General features: G+C 43.3%; 1 protein-coding gene across 1 annotated transcript in view; it reads left to right on the top strand.

Annotated features, from left to right (window-relative positions):
- LOC137570977 (calpain-8-like) overlaps positions 1 to 11,082 on the top strand; it is a 94,018-nt gene extending 82,936 nt beyond the window's left edge. The window contains exons 20-21 of the mRNA XM_068279675.1: positions 4,779 to 4,837; positions 10,941 to 11,082. Coding sequence (XP_068135776.1) covers positions 4,779 to 4,837; positions 10,941 to 10,964 — 83 coding nt within the window. The 3' untranslated portion in view covers positions 10,965 to 11,082. The remainder of the gene's footprint in view (positions 1 to 4,778; positions 4,838 to 10,940) is intronic.
- Positions 11,083 to 16,850: the final 5,768 nt, after the last annotated feature.

The following is a 16,850-nucleotide window of genomic DNA, read 5'->3' as shown; positions in this document are numbered from 1 at the left end:
ACACACACACACACACACACAGGAAAGAAACTCTCAAAAACGAAAAATATTGATTTTCGTAAAAACGATAAATATCGTTTTTCGTAAAACCGATAAATACAGTATTTCATAAAAACGATAAATATTGTTTTTTAAAAAATATTGTGCGTAACCAGGAGCCATTATTTGGCTGGCGCCATTTTTAACTGGACGCAAATCTACGACCAAGTTGGTCGTTGATTTTGCAGGGGGGGCGAGTTGGGGGGTCAGGGACCCTCGTTTAGCCGCGGGATAGCGGCATTTTAGCAGGGGCACATATGCCCCTGCTGACTATGAGACAAGACTATGAGACAAGACTACGAGATTTATTCTCGCTTCAGTGTCTCTTTAATGATAGTTGTTAAAGTGGACCCAAATTAAAAATACAAGATTTCAGGAATAAAATCTATTTTCTAAATTATAATAATAAATAGCAGCCTTTTTTCAGCTGCATGATGACAAATATAAAATATTTTACATTTATTGGAGGAACCCCTCCCTTCCTTTCAAATTGCCGGGACAGAATCCGGCAAACTGGTGGAGTAGATGGTGTCTGGCAATGGAGGAATTGCTAATGGCTGCCCCCAGTATAACCGTAGCTATGAAAAGAGAAAGGTGAAAAGCATGCACTGAAATGATCATAGGTTTGAAGGAGTGTTTATTTATCTTTGTATGTGTCAGAGTGGTGCAACTAAATGTTTTTAATTAAATTAAAATGTTTGGTTTCTGTCCGCTTTAAGTCTAACTGCCAAAATAGTGTGCAAATGAGTGGTATCTAAAGCTGGCCACTAACGATACAATCTTTTTCATCCAATCTTACCATTTATATGTAATATAAGGTAAGTGCCTAAATTATCCATTCAACATTTACACAGTTTACTCTTACATAGATTTGGTAAAATTGGATGAAAAAGATTGTATCGTTAGTGGCCACCTTAACTGTTTTGGCAGTTAAACTGCCTTTCAGGAAATGCTTTTGAAAACAAAGATAACCCTGAGAAGCCCCCATGAGATGGACTATTTATGTATATATTTATTGTATTTATAAAGCGCCAACATATTACGCAGCGCTGGCAACATATTACAGTTTTGTCAGATCCTAAGTGCTTACTGTTTTTGCTGCAGTGTTCCTTTAACTATAAAAATGTGTAAACAAAATAAAATGCCCCAAAACACCAATTGCACAAACTGAAGAATTCAATGACAAAATTAGGGGTACAGGAATCACTGAGTAGCAGTGGTGGCTACCGGAACCTGGAAGGTCCATCCAGATCACCCTGGGGTGCTGCTAACATGTTGTATGTACTATATATACCAATCCTATTATTCTCACACATATATTCTCTGCTTCCCGCCTCCTGCATCATGGTAATGTGACAGCAAAGGGCAGAGCAGCAGGAAGCTCAGGACTCGGAAGATACAATACAATAACATTTGTAACACACTTTTCTCCCATAGGACTCAAAGTGTATGGACATGTCTCAGATAAATACCATAGTTTCAGGTGGCTTTTCAGTTTGGACTTAAATTCTTCCAGGGATGAAAATGTCCTGATGGGGTGTGGCAAGGAGTTCCAAAGTGTAGAGGCAGCATGACAGAAGGCTCTGTCTCCAAAGGCTTTGAGATGGACTCTGTGTGACCAAGATATTAGATCCTGTTGATCTGAGGCTGTGGAAAGCGATATGCAGTTGTAACAAATCCTTCAGGGATCTGGGGCCTAAATTGTATAGAGATTTGAATGTTAGTAGGCCAGACTTGAAAAGGATTCTCCATTTTATAGGAAGCCAGTGGAGTGAGCAAAGGATTGGTGTTATGTGGCGATGGCGGGGTTGGCTAGTTAACAGCAATATTCTGTACTAATTGCAGGTGGTACAGGCAGTGGTGTAGCAATAGGGGTTGCAGAGGTCTAGACTACACCGGGGCCAGAGGGCCCCATAGGGCCCTCCCTCAACTGCATTTATTTATTTATTTAACCAACTTTATTGGTCCTGTGCTTGTAATGATCACTTCTACAGGTGCTTTGAATGATAGTAATCATTAAAGAGACTCCGTAACAAAAATTGCATCCTGTTTTTTATCATCCTACAAGTTCAAAAAGCTATTCTAATGTGTTCTGGCTTACTGCAGCACTTTCTACTATCACAGTCTCTGTAATAAATCAATGTATCTTTCCCCTGTCAGACTTGTCGGCCTGTGTCTGGAAGGCTGCCAAGTTCTTCAGTGTTGTGGTTCTGCTATGAACTTCCCCCTTCCAGGCCCCTCTATGCACACTGCCTGTGTGTTATTTAGGATTAGAGCAGCTTCTCTCTTCTCTCTTATCTTTTACAAGCTGGATAAATTGTTCTCTGAGCTGGCTGGGCTTTCACATACTGAAGAATTACAGACAAGGGCAAAGCTGTTTGCAGTAAGAAACGAGCAGCCTGAAACTTCAGTGCATGAGAACAGGGGGAAAGAAACACACAAATGATCTCTTGAGATTCAAAAGGAAGGCTGTATACAGCCTGCTTGTGTATGGATGTATTTTCTATGTGTGGACATACTGTACATCAACCTACTTCCTGTTTTGGTGGCCATTTTGTTTGTTTATAAACAAACTTTTTAAAACTGTTTTTAACCACTTTTAATGCGTCGAGGAGCGGCGAAATTGTGTCAGAGGGTAATAGGAGATGTCCCCTAATGCACTGGTATGTTTACTTTTGTGCGATTTTTAACAATACAGATTCTCTTTAACAAACTGTTCCCCATCCCCTTCTTGCACCTCAGACACTGTAGTTGCCATTGGCAGGTTGTGGTGCGTCGTATCAATTGTTATGTACCGGGGCCCAGAGCTCCTTAGCAATGCCACTGGGTACAGGCCTTTATTTGGAAGGCATGTATTGAGAGAGTATAGCAATGGATGGCAGAATGAGGGAGGTATACTGTATATCGAAACAGGCAATTTGGTCGCCTGCTAGCAGCAGAAGATTGGGCGCTGCCATAGGTGTACTGTAATGAGGAAAAAAAAAATGAGCACCCGCCGCACCCGATAAATAGTGTGTGCTAATAATTTTACCAGTAATTGCTGGCAGTGGGCGTCAATTAAGTGGCTGGATAGTGTACTGGTTAAGGGCTCTGCCTTTGACATGGGAGACCAGGGTTCAAATCCTGGCTAGGTCAAGTACCTATTCAGTAAGGAGTTCAAGGCAAGACTCCCTAACACTGCAGGGTGGCCTCCTGAGCGCGTCCCAGTGGCTGCAGCTCTTGAGCGCTTTGAGTCCGACAGGAGAAAAGCACTATACAAATGTTTGGATTATTATTATTATTATTAATTAGGTAGGGTGGGGGGGGGGGGGGGATTTATTAGGATAAGGAGTTGGGTAGGGTGTTTGTGCTGGGAAAGGAGGTGGTTACAGTTAGGCATCAGGTAGGTTGGTTGTGCGGGGAGGACAGGTAGGGTTAGGTGTCAGGTAGGGTTTCTGTTGGAGGGGTTAGGGTTATTCTTCAGGTAGGGTGTTTGTGCAGGGAGGGGGGTTGGTTAGGGTTAGGTGTCAGGTGGGGTGGTAAGGTGTTTGTGCAGAAGGGTGGTGGTTAGGGTTAGGTGTCAGGTGGGGTGGTAAGGTGTTTGTGCAGGGAGGGGGGTTGGTTAGGGTTAGGTGTCAGGTGGGGTGGTAAGGTGTTTGTGCAGGAGGGTGGTGGTTAGGGTCAGGCATCAGGGGGAAGAGTTCTTTGTGAGAGTAGGGTTAAGGTGCGTACACACATCTGTTTTTTCTAAACGACCGATCATTTGGATGTCAAATCGGGCGTGTGTACAAACAGTCGTTCAGCTGATAACGCTGGTTTTGACGGATCCGTGAAATCCAGTCTTATCAGCTGAACAATCGTTTGTACACACGCCCGATTTGACGGACAAGCGACTGGTGGTTTGGAAAAATCAGACGTGTGTATGTACCTTTAGGTTAGGCTATAGTAAATTACTGCTGCATAGCTGCATGCTTGTTCCAGGCGCGTGACTCAGACAATACTTAAAGGAATATTATCGATACCCAAGTGTTTTAAAATGACAGTGTGCAAATAATGTCTAAGTAGCTGTGTAAACATTTTCCTACTTTTCATGTTAAATAGAGGCAAAAGCTGTAATTTATTGAGGGTAGGATTTAGCTATATTGGGACAAATCAATTGCAGAAGGGGTGTCTGCTTCAATGCACAGCCAGAGTTGCATATCAGACTACAGAAAGCAAATATCAAACATATCAAACTCTGAAAGCAAAAATAGTATGAAAAAGCTGTGACAATTAGTTACATTTCCTCTGCTCTATTCAGACACTTCAGTCAGAAACAGAGCTCCCAACAGCTGCAGCTCCTGTGTCCTGTCTCTCTCTGTCACACACAGAGCTACACATAGAGTTAACTGATCAAGTGTGAGGGGAATTTCCACTCTCCTCATAGCTCAGTCAGCCATCAGTTTTGGCGTCAGTAAACTTTGAATGTATTTTGCTAACAGTAAACAAAGAAGTTGCTACTAAAATGTATACACCAGTACTTAGCAGCACTTCCCAAACAATTCCTGTGTCAATTGAAAAATATGTGAATCGATAGTATTCCTTTAAGTCAAGAGACAGCCTTGCATGTAGGCATTTTTTAAGAGAAAAAAAATGTCAGTCTCCATAATTCTTACTTCAAGTGTTCTATCACTCATTGCAAAGCAGTGACTATACTATCCTCATACTATGAGATTTATTGCTACATTAAATGCTTTTACGTGTTTTTTTTTTCCTTCTAGAAATGTTTAAAATGTTTGACAAGAGTAACTATGGAGCCGTTGAATTCACGTTATATGAGGTATGATATATAGACAGTATATTATTTATGTGATCATTATCTTTTTTTTTTTTTTTTTGTAAGGAACAGAGGCACCATAACAACATATAGTAAAATGTAATACTGTAAGTTATTAAGGTTCCCCAATTTTACTTTAATCATCTTGGCATCAATCAAAAACACTCTCTATGTCTATCTATATATTGCTGTATATTGGTCTGTAACACAGCCCTCCCAATGATGCTTAGCCTAGGCTATTATGTTATGTAGCCTTCTGCCCCAGAGCACTCTGGGAGAACAGGTAATTCTACTTAATTCGGTACACAAAACAAACAAATCTTCTCCAGTGAAGTGAAGCTCCCCATTGCTGCGGTCCGCTCTCGCTCTCCGAGCTTCCAGGGTAGATGTGGGGCAGTCACATGTAGTCAGTGCAGTGTCCTGTCTGGCTCTATGCGGATGCCAGAGGAAGACACATGACCTGCATCAGATCACCTGTTCCCTGCGGGCAGCTTCCCTCTCCTCACTGTAGCCAGTCAGCAGCAGCGGAAAGTTTCCTGGCACTCCACTGTCACTCTGCCTGCAGCCCTGAGTCGGAGACTGAGGGATGAGTCAAGATGTGACACTGCCGGACTCAGCTCCCTCCTTCTCCCTTTATTTATCATCATCGGGGCCGGATTTAGGGCATCGCCACCAGAAGCAAATCATTCCATGCAGACAGCAGATTACTGAAGATGGCTGCATGTGAGTTTTGAGACCTGGGCGGTATTAGCTGGGCTAGTCTGGAGAAGGCCATCCCAGAGGATTCCTACGTCCTTCTCAAAACCACCGCTGGACCCCCTTTAGATTGCTAAAACGCTCCCCTTTGGGCACAATACCTGTGCAATAGCATGGAGCACCTTCACAGTATAATCTTGTTTATAGTAAACTTTTATATAGTAAACATTGGGGTATAGTAAACGAAATATCCAGGTCCCAGCCAAGCACCGATATAAGTATATGGGAGTAACACCTGGAATAGTAAACCCTGATATAACAGAATATCTGTTATAGCAAGCCTGTTTTTGTTTTTTGACCATGGCAGTATTCTGTATCCAGCTATAGTGGAAAGTGGGCAGGCATATGCATCATAAGTCAGTTGAAGCTGTGGGAAGGCTGGCAGCCACTTGTAGCCTGCTTACTATCTGCAAACTGCTCTGACTCTGTGTGAATTACCTCATAAGCACCAGCCATTGACCTATGCTTCCTGCGTAAGCTGCGGCCTGCTTACTGAGGGGAATTGCCTGTCATCTGTGACTTGCTTGTGCATGGCTGCACTACAGTATCATCCAGGCTGCAAAGTAATGTGGACAAAGTAGCACAATATAAGTACTGACCTGCATTAACTAGTGAGACCTATGCTTCCTGTGCAAGCTGTTGTGCGATTATTGCACACAAATCCCTGCATCTTGACCACTGTGCATTGTGATCTAGCTTAGACACTGTCTGTGCTCGCTTGCTGAAGCTGAGAAGAAAAAATGACTCCCAAATATTGAATGAATTAAGATATAGTATTTTACTTTTTCTGGTCGAAGTCACTTGATAATATTGCTTAGTCCTCTAGGCCGTGCTGTTAAGTAGATAATATTGTGTGTATATATATATATATATATATATATATATATGTATGTATATATATATATATATATATATATATATAGCTGATGGCCCAGCATTGCCCTGGTATGTAATTGGCTGGTGTTGGCTCCGCCCACTTTTTCTAACCCTAACACACAATTACTCAATGACCTAGATTGTGAGTTTTGCGGTCTTTGGCATCAATAATTTGCATTGAAATGAAACAAATCTGATTCTGGCTGTGGCTCAACCCCCTTTTCTGAATTTGAATTCCAGTCACCCAATGACCAACTGTACCAGGTTTGAGGCTTGTGCCATTAACAGTGCAAGAATAACGGCAATTAAATATTCCCCTTGAAAAGCAATAGGTGAATTCTGATTGGCTTTTGTAGTCTCCACCCACTTTCCTGAATTTTATTCTCAGCCACCCAGTGACCAGCTGTGCAAAGTATGAGAACCCTGCCATTAAAGTGAACCTAAAGTCAGTAAAAAGAAACGAGATGAACTCACCTGGGGCTTCCCTCAGCCCCCTGCAGACGATCGGTGCCCTCGCAGCTCTGCTCCGATGCCTCTGGACCCGCCGGCGACGATTTCCGGTTTCGCCGTCACCGGCCGACAGGCATGGGAACGCGAGTGATTGTTCGCGTTCCCAGCCTGTATATCGCCCCCTATGCTGCTATTGCGGCCAGGAGGTCGCAATAGCAGCATAGGGGGCGATATACAGGCTGGGAACGCAAACAATCACTCGCGTTCCCATGCCTGTCGGCCGGTGACGGCCAAACCGGAAGTGCTCGCCGGCGGGTCCTGGGACATCGGAGCAGAGCTGCGAGGGCACCGATCGTCTGCAGGGGGCTGAGGGAAGCCCCAGGTGAGTTCATCTCGTTTTTTTTTTACTGACTTTAGGTTCACTTTAACCGTGTAAGAATGGCTGCAGTTTACATTTTCCCAGTGAAATTTGTATTTGTCTCTGCCCAGTGCCCACTTTTTGGTTATGGAGATAAAAAGTATCCTGTATGTTATTCCAGGTAATGTACTATGTGTGTGCCAAATTTCATTCAAATCCGTTCAGCCATTGTTGTGTGATTGAGTAACAAACATCCAACCATCCAAACTTTCACATTTATAATATTAGTAAGATTCTAATTACAAAACCCATTCCTATGAACTAAAGTGGGTAAATTGGGTGCACAGCCCATTCTGTATTGTGCCCCACCATTAGAGATGAGCGTAATGACCTAATTACGATTTCGCGAAATTTCGCGTAATTAGTGTAATTACGATTATGGCCGTAAGTACATAATCGTAATGAAGAAGGATTTCGCGAAATTTCACGTAAGCGTAATTTTCGCATTACAATGGGTATTTGTTCATGCCGTAATTTCGCATTAAACGCTACCGTAATTTCGCGTTAAACCGTAACGCTCCGTATAATATAAAAAAGCCGCCAACTTTAAGGGTTAATAGCAAAGCCCCCTTAAATGCTAAGAGCCTCAAATTTGGAGAATATGTTAAGGAGATCAGGAGGAATAAGAGGAAAAAAATTTTTTTCAAAAAGACCTTATAGTTTTTGAGAAAATCGATGTTAAAGTTTCAAAGTAAAAATGTATACATTTAAAAACCCGCCGACTTTAACGGTTAATAGCAAAGCCTGCTTAAAGTTTTTAGGAACACCAAATACCTAGGGTATATTAAGGGGATCAGTGGGAATAAGAGGAAAAATTTTTTTTTCAAAAAGACCTTATAGTTTTTGAGAAAATCGATTTTTAAGTTTCAAGGGCAAAAATGTCTTTTAAATGCGGAAAATGTCAGTTTTTTTTGCACAGGTAACAATAGTGTATTATTTTCATAGATTCCCCCAAGTGGGAAGAGTTTTACTTACTTCGTTCTGAGTGTGGGAAATATAAAAAAAAACGACGTGGGGTCCCCCCTCCCAGACCTCTTTAACCCCTTGTCCCCCATGCAGGCTGGGATAGCCAGAATGCGGAGCACCGGCCGCGTGGGGCTCCGCACCCTGACTATACCAGCCCGCATGGTCCATGGATTGGGGGGTCTCGGAAGGGGAGGGGCAGCCAAGCTTTCCCCTCCCCCTCCGAGCCCTTGTCCAATCCAAGGACAAGGGGCTCTTCTCCACCTCCGATGGGCGGTGGAGGTGGAGGCCGCGATTTCCTGGGTGGGGGGTTCATGGTGGAATCTGGGAGTCCCCTTTAAAAATGGGTCCCCCCGATGCCCACCCCCCCTCCCAGGAGAAATGAGTATAGAGGTACTTGTACCCCTTACCCATTTCCTTTAAGAGTTAAAAGTAAATAAACACACAAACACATAGAAAAAGTATTTTAATTGAACAAAAAACATAACCACGAAAAAAGTCCTTTAATATTCTTAATTAACCATTAATACTTACCTGTCCCTTTAAATAAATGATCCCACGCAATATCCTCGGAAATGTTCTATCAGTTACAATGTAACAAAGTTATTACAATGTAACAACTTTGTTACATTGTAACTACGCCGCACCCGACGTCACTCGCCGCTCACCCGCCGCACGGACCCGACAGAGCTCTGAGCTATATAGCTCAGAGCTCTCTAAGCATCTTTGTATTTGGGCTCCAAGGAGCCCCATTGGTCCTTAGCAGACCAATGGGGTTCCTTCTGATTTGAAGGAACCCCATTGGTCTGCTAAGGACCAATGGGGCTCCTTGGAGCCCAAATACAAAGATGCTTAGAGAGCTCTGAGCTATATAGCTCAGAGCTCTGTCGGGTCCGTGCAGGACGCTAAGTCCCCGCCGGCTCCGCTGCCCGGGGAGAGGGGACATGTGGGAGAGGCGGGGAGCCTCTCCCACATGTCACCCACATGTCACCCACATGTGGGTGACATGTGGGTGACAGATGTGGGCTGGGTGGACAGCGGGAGCCGGCGGGGACTTAGCGTCCTGCACGGACGCGTAATTGCTGCGGCGGCTGAGCGGCGAGTGACGTCAGGTGCGGCGTAGTTACAATGTAACAAAGTTGTTACATTGTAATAACTTTGTTACATTGTAACTGATAGAACATTTCCGAGGATATTGCGTGGGATCATTTATTTAAAGGGACAGGTAAGTATTAATGGTTAATTAAGAATATTAAAGGACTTTTTTCGTGGTTATGTTTTTTGTTCAATTAAAATACTTTTTCTATGTGTTTGTGTGTTTATTTACTTTTAACTCTTAAAGGAAATTGGTAAGGGGTACAAGTACCTCTATACTCATTTCTCCTGGGAGGGGGGGTGGGCATCTGGGGGACTCCTTTTTAAAGGGGACTCCCAGATTCCACCATGAACCCCCCACCCAGGAAATCGCGGCCTCCACCTCCACCGCCCATCGGAGGTGGAGAAGAGCCCCTTGTCCTTGGATTGGACAAGGGCTCGGAGGGGGAGGGGAAAGCTTGGCTGCCCCTCCCCTTCCGAGACCCCCCAATCCATGGACCATGCGGGCTGGTATAGTCAGGGTGCGGAGCCCCACGCAGCCGGTGCTCCACATTCTGGCTATCCCAGCCTGCATGGGGGACAAGGGGTTAAAGAGGTCTGGGAGGGGGGACCCCACGTCGTTTTTTTTTTATATTTCCCACACTCAGATGAAGTAAGTAAAACTCTTCCCACTTGGGGGAATCTATGAAAATAATACACTATTGTTACCTGTGCAAAAAAAACTGACATTTTCCGCATTTAAAAGACATTTTTGCCCTTGAAACTTAAAAATCGATTTTCTCAAAAACTATAAGGTCTTTTTGAAAAAAAATTTTTTCCTCTTATTCCCACTGATCCCCTTAATATACCCTAGGAATTTGGTGTTCCTAAACTTTAAGCAGGCTTTGCTATTAACCGTTAAAGTGGGCGGGTTTTTAAATGTATACATTTTTACTTTGAAAAACTATAAGGTCTTTTTGAAAAAAAAAAATTTCCTCTTATTCCTCCTGATCTCCTTAATATATTCTCCAAATTTGAGGCTCTTAGCATTTAAGGGGGCTTTGCTATTAACCCTCAAAGTCGGCGGCTTTTTTATATTATACGGAGCGTTACGGTTTAACGCGAAATTACGGTAGCAATTAAATGCGAAATTACGGCATGAACGAAACGCGAAATTTCGCGTTGAAAATTACGCTTACGGTATTTTCAATTACGATTTTAATGGCAATTTCGCTACACTAGTTTCGCATCGTAATCGCAAATTTCGCATGCGTAATTATAGTAATGCAAAATTACGAAAATTTCGGCTCAACTCTACCCACCATAGACCACAATGTAATTTGCAGCTATGGCGGCGCTGACATTCTATCAGAAATAGTTTGGGCAGGATCCAGCGCTGAAATTACTGGGCCTTTTCTTGAATGTACACCGTATTGATTGCACTCTGATATGCACTCTGTTTGCACAATATTGGACAGATCGTTTTCACAAAAACACCTGTCTCTGGGCTCTTTTATGGCACTTTAAACCTTAAAGCCTTTCTCACCATCCTCTCTCTTATCTCCGCAGTGGCTTTCTGCTTCCATGGTCTAGAGGAAGATGGATGAAAGAGAAGATCTGTTCGACCACTTATTTTTTCTACCTTTTTAATATAATTTTGTGTCAGAGAATGGGGCTGATTAAAAAAAAATAAACAGTACTTTCTGCTGAAGTCTGATTGGCTCCAATTCCAAGCTGCAAATAATTTGAATTAAATTATTAGCATCTAATTGACCATCTTTAGCAGAGCCGTGACAAGGTCTTCCAGCACCCAAGGCTGAGACACCAAAGTGCGCCCCTCCATCCCTGCCACCCCAGCCATCACACACTGATTGCTATTAGACTAAGAGCCGCCACAGGGCCCACAACCTCCCCAACACCTTAATATCTAGTTATCTGGCTTGCAGTCACTGCCATGTATCCCCTTTTCTTATTTCTTTCTGCTTCAAACACAATTAGGAATGACAGCTGAATGAATTCTGCGCCCTCTCTCTCCTACACTGCGCCCTGAGGCTGAAGCCTCTCCAGCCTATGCCTCGGCCCGGCCCTGATCTTTAGTCGCAGTGCCACAAATATTAAATTCAAAACAAAATGTATTGCCAGGGATATATGTACAGCAGCAATAATGATGGGTGAGGATATGTTTCATTTAGGCAGGGGTCACACTTGTCTTTCAGTTTCTACAGTTTTCAGAAAACTGAAAGACAAGTGTGACCTCTACCTTACAACAGCTAATGTAATTCATAGAGAAAACTGACAAATTGCGCAAGATGTCAGTTTTTTTCTGCATGCGAAATCTGCATTAAAGTGTGACCTTGCTTATTGATTAACATGAGTTCTCAGTTGGAGTCAGTTTTTCTGTGCAGAAAACAGGTACGAAATCCGGTAAGTGTGACCCCTGGTTAACCTCATTTAAAATCCACCTCCATCTTTTGATTGCTATTACTGGTGAAATCTGATGGATAGATTGTACTAACATTTTGGCTAGGTGCATACTTAGCAGAAACTCAAGCTTGCGGAAAACACTGTGTTTTTGCTGCTAATGGAAATCTATGGGCCGCAGGAAAAAACGCATATTAAAAACGCGGTTTTGTGGTATATTTCTGCTTCCTGTTTTCTTCCTAGTGATTTGCATAAAACGCAATTAAAAAACGCAGGAAAAATGCATTTGCAAATCAAATATGCATTAAAACGCACCTGCAGAAAAATACATCTGCGGTTAAAAAAACGGTAATGCAAATGCAACAAAACCGTAGCAAAAACGCACAAAAAACGCACACAACATAAAATGAAACATGACCTAAAACGCAGCATTTCATGTTATGTTATGTGTGCACCTACCCTTTCACTTTTATTTACGTTTGTTTTTACAAAAAATCCTTGTTCTCGCACAAGGGAAACAACAACAGCTTTTTATTTATACATCTGGGACTCCTCAATCCATTATAGGAGACTGACACACCCATGTAGCATTTCCTATTCGCAGGGTCAGCGGAATGTTTGATAAAATCTATGTACTATCACGGCTGACCAGGAAAGAATAACTTCAGCGACATAGAAAAAAATACATTTACAGCTTTTTACCCTGGGACAAATGTACATTTTATACATATGCAATCATGCTTTTTAAATGTTACAATGTTTCAAAATAGTGGCCCTTAAAGCCTTGCATACACTTGCTTATTGCCTCACAGTAAAACTGAACCGAGTAAAATTGTTTAACCATTTCAGCCCGCGGGGATTTCTCACCTTATGCATCAGATCAATTTTCACCTCCCATTCATTCGCTAATAACTTTATCACTACTTATCACAATTTATTGACCTATATTTTGTTTTTTTCCGCCATTAATTAGGCTTTCTTTGGGTGGTACATTTTGCTAAGAATTATTTATTTATAAATGCATTTTAACTGGATTAATAAGAAAAAAATGGAAAAAGTTAATTATTTCTCAGTTTTCGGCCATTATAGCTTTAAAATAATCCACGCTACCATAATTAAAACCTATGTATTTTATTTGCCCGTTTGTCTCGGTTATTATACCATTTAAATGTTGTCCCTATCACAATGTATCGGGCCAATAATGTTATATGGAAATAAAGGTGCATTGTTTCCGTTTTGCGTCCATCACTATTTACAAGCTGAAAATTTAAAAAATGTTTGCAGTATACCCTCTTCAAATGCATATTTAAAAAGTTCAGACCCTTAGGTAACTATTTATGTCTTCTTTTATTTTATTTTTTTTATTTTTTCAATTGTAATTTTTTTTTCCATAAAAAAAAATTATTTGGGTAATATTTTGGGGTGGGACATAAATAGTTCCTTTTTAATGTTGTTAAATGTGTAAATTGTAATGTAAAAAATATGTAGATGTAGTTTTACTATTTGGCCACAAGATTTTTGTTTTCCCTCCTTGTACTTCTCGCTAAGCGGAAGTACAAGGGGGATGCAGAAATGTTACCGGTCAGAAGAACTGAAGCCTCATGTGTGAGCGCTTCGGTTTTTCTGCGGGGGACAGGGATTGGTGATCGGGAACCATGTTCCCTTTCACTGATCCCAGGGCTACCGGGGGGACACCGCAGGGACACGGGGGGCGCGCCCGCGATCGCGCGTGGGAGCGCAGCATGGCAGCCACCCGGACGTGAGCTTCACGTCCGGGCGGCAGAAATGGTTAAAATAAACACATGATGTACCTGCAAATCAATATTACAAACTTACCTCGCTGTCAGTTCTTCCCAGAAGCTCACTAATTTCTTATTACAGTGATTCCTTCCTGCTCTGATAAGATATTGTCAGAACTGAAATATGTCATTCGCTGGCAGTTATATATCAGTTGCTGTAAGTTATATATCAGTTGCTGTCAGTTATAACTGAAAGGACAACTGATGAGCAAAGTAATGTCCACGTTTCCTTATGGCTCAAGTGGGCGATGTTACAGTTTAACAGTGTGCTGACCAGGAAGCTGTTATGGGGTAATGTCCATTTTCAAAATGGAGGACGGAGAATTCCATTGATCACAGTGGACAAACAGGATGCAGGAGAGGATAATCAGATTGAGGAGTAGACTACACAGGAGGTTAGTATGACCTGTGTATGGTTACTTTGACTTTTAATTTTCACTTCAGGTTTGCTTTAATGAACGTGGATTGGTTGTTAGGGTAATGGGTGCTATATGGGTACACGAGTTGGCTGTTTACTATTCCATAGATAGGGGTGGAGGGACGTATTTTTTAATTTGGTAATTACGACAGTAAAATATCAGTAAACGCCCCTATTTGTAGCAGCAAATGTGGGTACAAATTTCACACCCTTACCGATATTTTCTATGGGGTACCAAAATTACTGCCACTAACTGGTGCCCAAATTTCCTGCTTCCTGCACATGATGAAGCAGCTTACTGCACCGCAGGTGGATAAAGAAAATGATCCACTTAAAGAGACTCTGAAGTGAGAATAAATCTCGCTTCAGAGCTCATAGTTAGCAGGGGCACGTGTGCCCCTGCTAAACCGCCGCAATAGCGCCGCTAAACGGGGGTCCCTTGACCCCCAAACCCCCCACTGCGACACTTGGTCGCAGACTTGGTCGCTCCTGGAGGCAGGGCTAACGGCTGCAGCCCTGCCTCCAGTCGCGCCTGTCAGCGGCGCATCGCCGCCTCTCTCCCGCCCCTCTCAGTGAAGGAAGTCTGAGAGGGGCGGGGGAGAGGCGGAGATACGCGCTGACAGAAGCGTGTGGGGCAGGGCTGCGACGGTTAGCCCTGCCCCAACCAGGAAGCGCTCCCCCGCATTACGGAGGGGATTTGGGGGATCAGGGACCCCCGTTAAGCCGCGGGATAGCGGCGGTTTAGCAGGGGCACACATGCCCCTGCTAACTCTGAGGTCTGAAGCGAGATTTATTCTCGCTTCAGACTCTCTTTAAGAGCTGGGACAAGGTCCATCAGCACCCAAGGCTGACACACTAAAGAGCGCCCCTCTATCCCTCCCACCCCAGCCGTAACACACTGATTGCTATTAGACTAGGAGGCGCCTCAGGGCCCCCAAAGAATTAATCTCTAGTTATCTGGCTTGCAGTCACTGCCATGTATACCCTTTTCTCATTTCTCTCTGTTTCAAACACAATAGGGGAATGATAGCTGAGTGAGTTGTGCGCTCCCTCCTACACTGCGCCCTGAGGCTGGTGCCTCTCTCACCTCTACCTCGGCCCGATCCACTTACTCTTTGTTTAGCAATCCAGTTTACAAAGCAAAGCTAATAACTGTATCTCGCAATACTGTCGAGTGAACACTAGATGTCCCCAGTTCCTTGCAAAGTATCATATGAAGCAGCCAGGGACAACAGCTACAACACAATACTGCACATTTGTCCCTTGAGGAAGTGGAATCTTATGATTTTATTACTTCAGGCGAAACAGAGGGAGAGTTCACTTGCTTCCTTGTGACAAAGGAAAACTGCCAACGTGCACACAGCTTCCCCAATATGTAATCCTAAGCTTCTGTAGTCAATAGCTTACACATCCGAAAGAAGAGGTTGCCTCAGCAGAGGACTATTTTGCACAGCATCTATAAGGCAACCTAGGCAGGTGCCTGGGGCCCAGTGGGTTTCAAAGGACTCCGTCGCTCTCTTACCTCAGCTTACCAAAAGACTGTTAAAGAGGAACTCCAGTTAAAATAATGTTACAAAAAAGTGCTTTATTTTTACAATAATTATGTATAAATGATTTAGTCAGTGTTTGCCCATTGTAAAATCTTTCCTCTCCCTGATTTACATTCTGACATTTATCACATGGTGACATTTTTACTGCTGGCAGTTGATGTCAGTGGAAGGAGATGCTGCTTGCTTTTTTGGCAGTTGGAAACAGCTGTAAACACCTATTTCCCGCAATGAGGTTCACAGACAGGAAACTGTCATGATCCTGACATCACACTGTGGGAAGGGTTTCACCACAATATCAGCCATACAGACCCCCCTGATGACCTGTTTGAGAAAAAGAAAATATTTCTCTCTGGAAAGGGGTATCAGCTACTGATTGGGATGAAGTTCAATTCTTGGTTACGGTTTCTCTTTAAAGGATATCTTAGCCCTTTTAAAAATTCAAAAATGGGAGGAGCAGGCATGTGTAGGAGGCTCTCCTCTCCCTACCACTCCCCCTGGTCTCCTCCATACCTCTGCGTACTTCCTGCTCGGGAGGGTCGGTACACACTGTGCAGGCACTGTGCAGCGACGCGTATACTTGATCGAGTGCCTGTGGCACTCATAACTACGTAGTGCGCATTAGCAGAGCGCTCCCGGCCATTGGCCGAGAGGGACAGAGGAGAACGGATGGAGCAGTGGGGGTGAGGAGAGGCTCCTACACATGCCTGCTCCCACCGGTTTTGAATTTTCAAAAGGGCTAAGATGTCCTTTAAGGGGAGTCAAAGCCTTACATTACCTTGGGCCCCATTTCATTTTAATCTTTCTCTGCTGGTTTGTGTTCCAAAAAATGTTTCCTCACTTTTTAAGTTCTCACAATTGCGTACGTATCAGTAAGCCGCTGGTGAGCTGGGGGCAGGGTGAGCCGAATGACAGCTCCCCCTGCTGCCACTGAAATTCCCAGTGACCTGAAAAACTATTCCCCCTCTGAGCCATAGCAACTTAGAGGAAGAAGTAATTTGGGGTTGTCACTCCGACTTACCCTTGCATGGGCCGCGAACTATAGCATTGTAACTACAGTGGCGCACAACTCAGGCGCTACACGTCCGACGCTCGCCATCGAGATGTTCTGTTTCTCTCGCAGTTCCGTAGCTAACTCTGGTGAAAAGGTTGAAATTCATTTATTTAATAGGAGCAAAATAAAAATCTTCAGAAGACACCTATTTATAATGTTCAATTTCAAACACCAAAAAACAAAACCTCCCAAAAAATTGTCCTGGAGCGTGCGGGGGATGGGGGCATGCAGAGAAGGGTA

This window comes from Hyperolius riggenbachi, chromosome 4, assembly GCF_040937935.1.
Source record: "Hyperolius riggenbachi isolate aHypRig1 chromosome 4, aHypRig1.pri, whole genome shotgun sequence".
Lineage (NCBI taxonomy): Eukaryota > Metazoa > Chordata > Amphibia > Anura > Hyperoliidae > Hyperolius > Hyperolius riggenbachi.
Note: the sequence above shows the minus strand (reverse complement) of the source record. Positions and strands in the feature narration are given on the sequence as shown.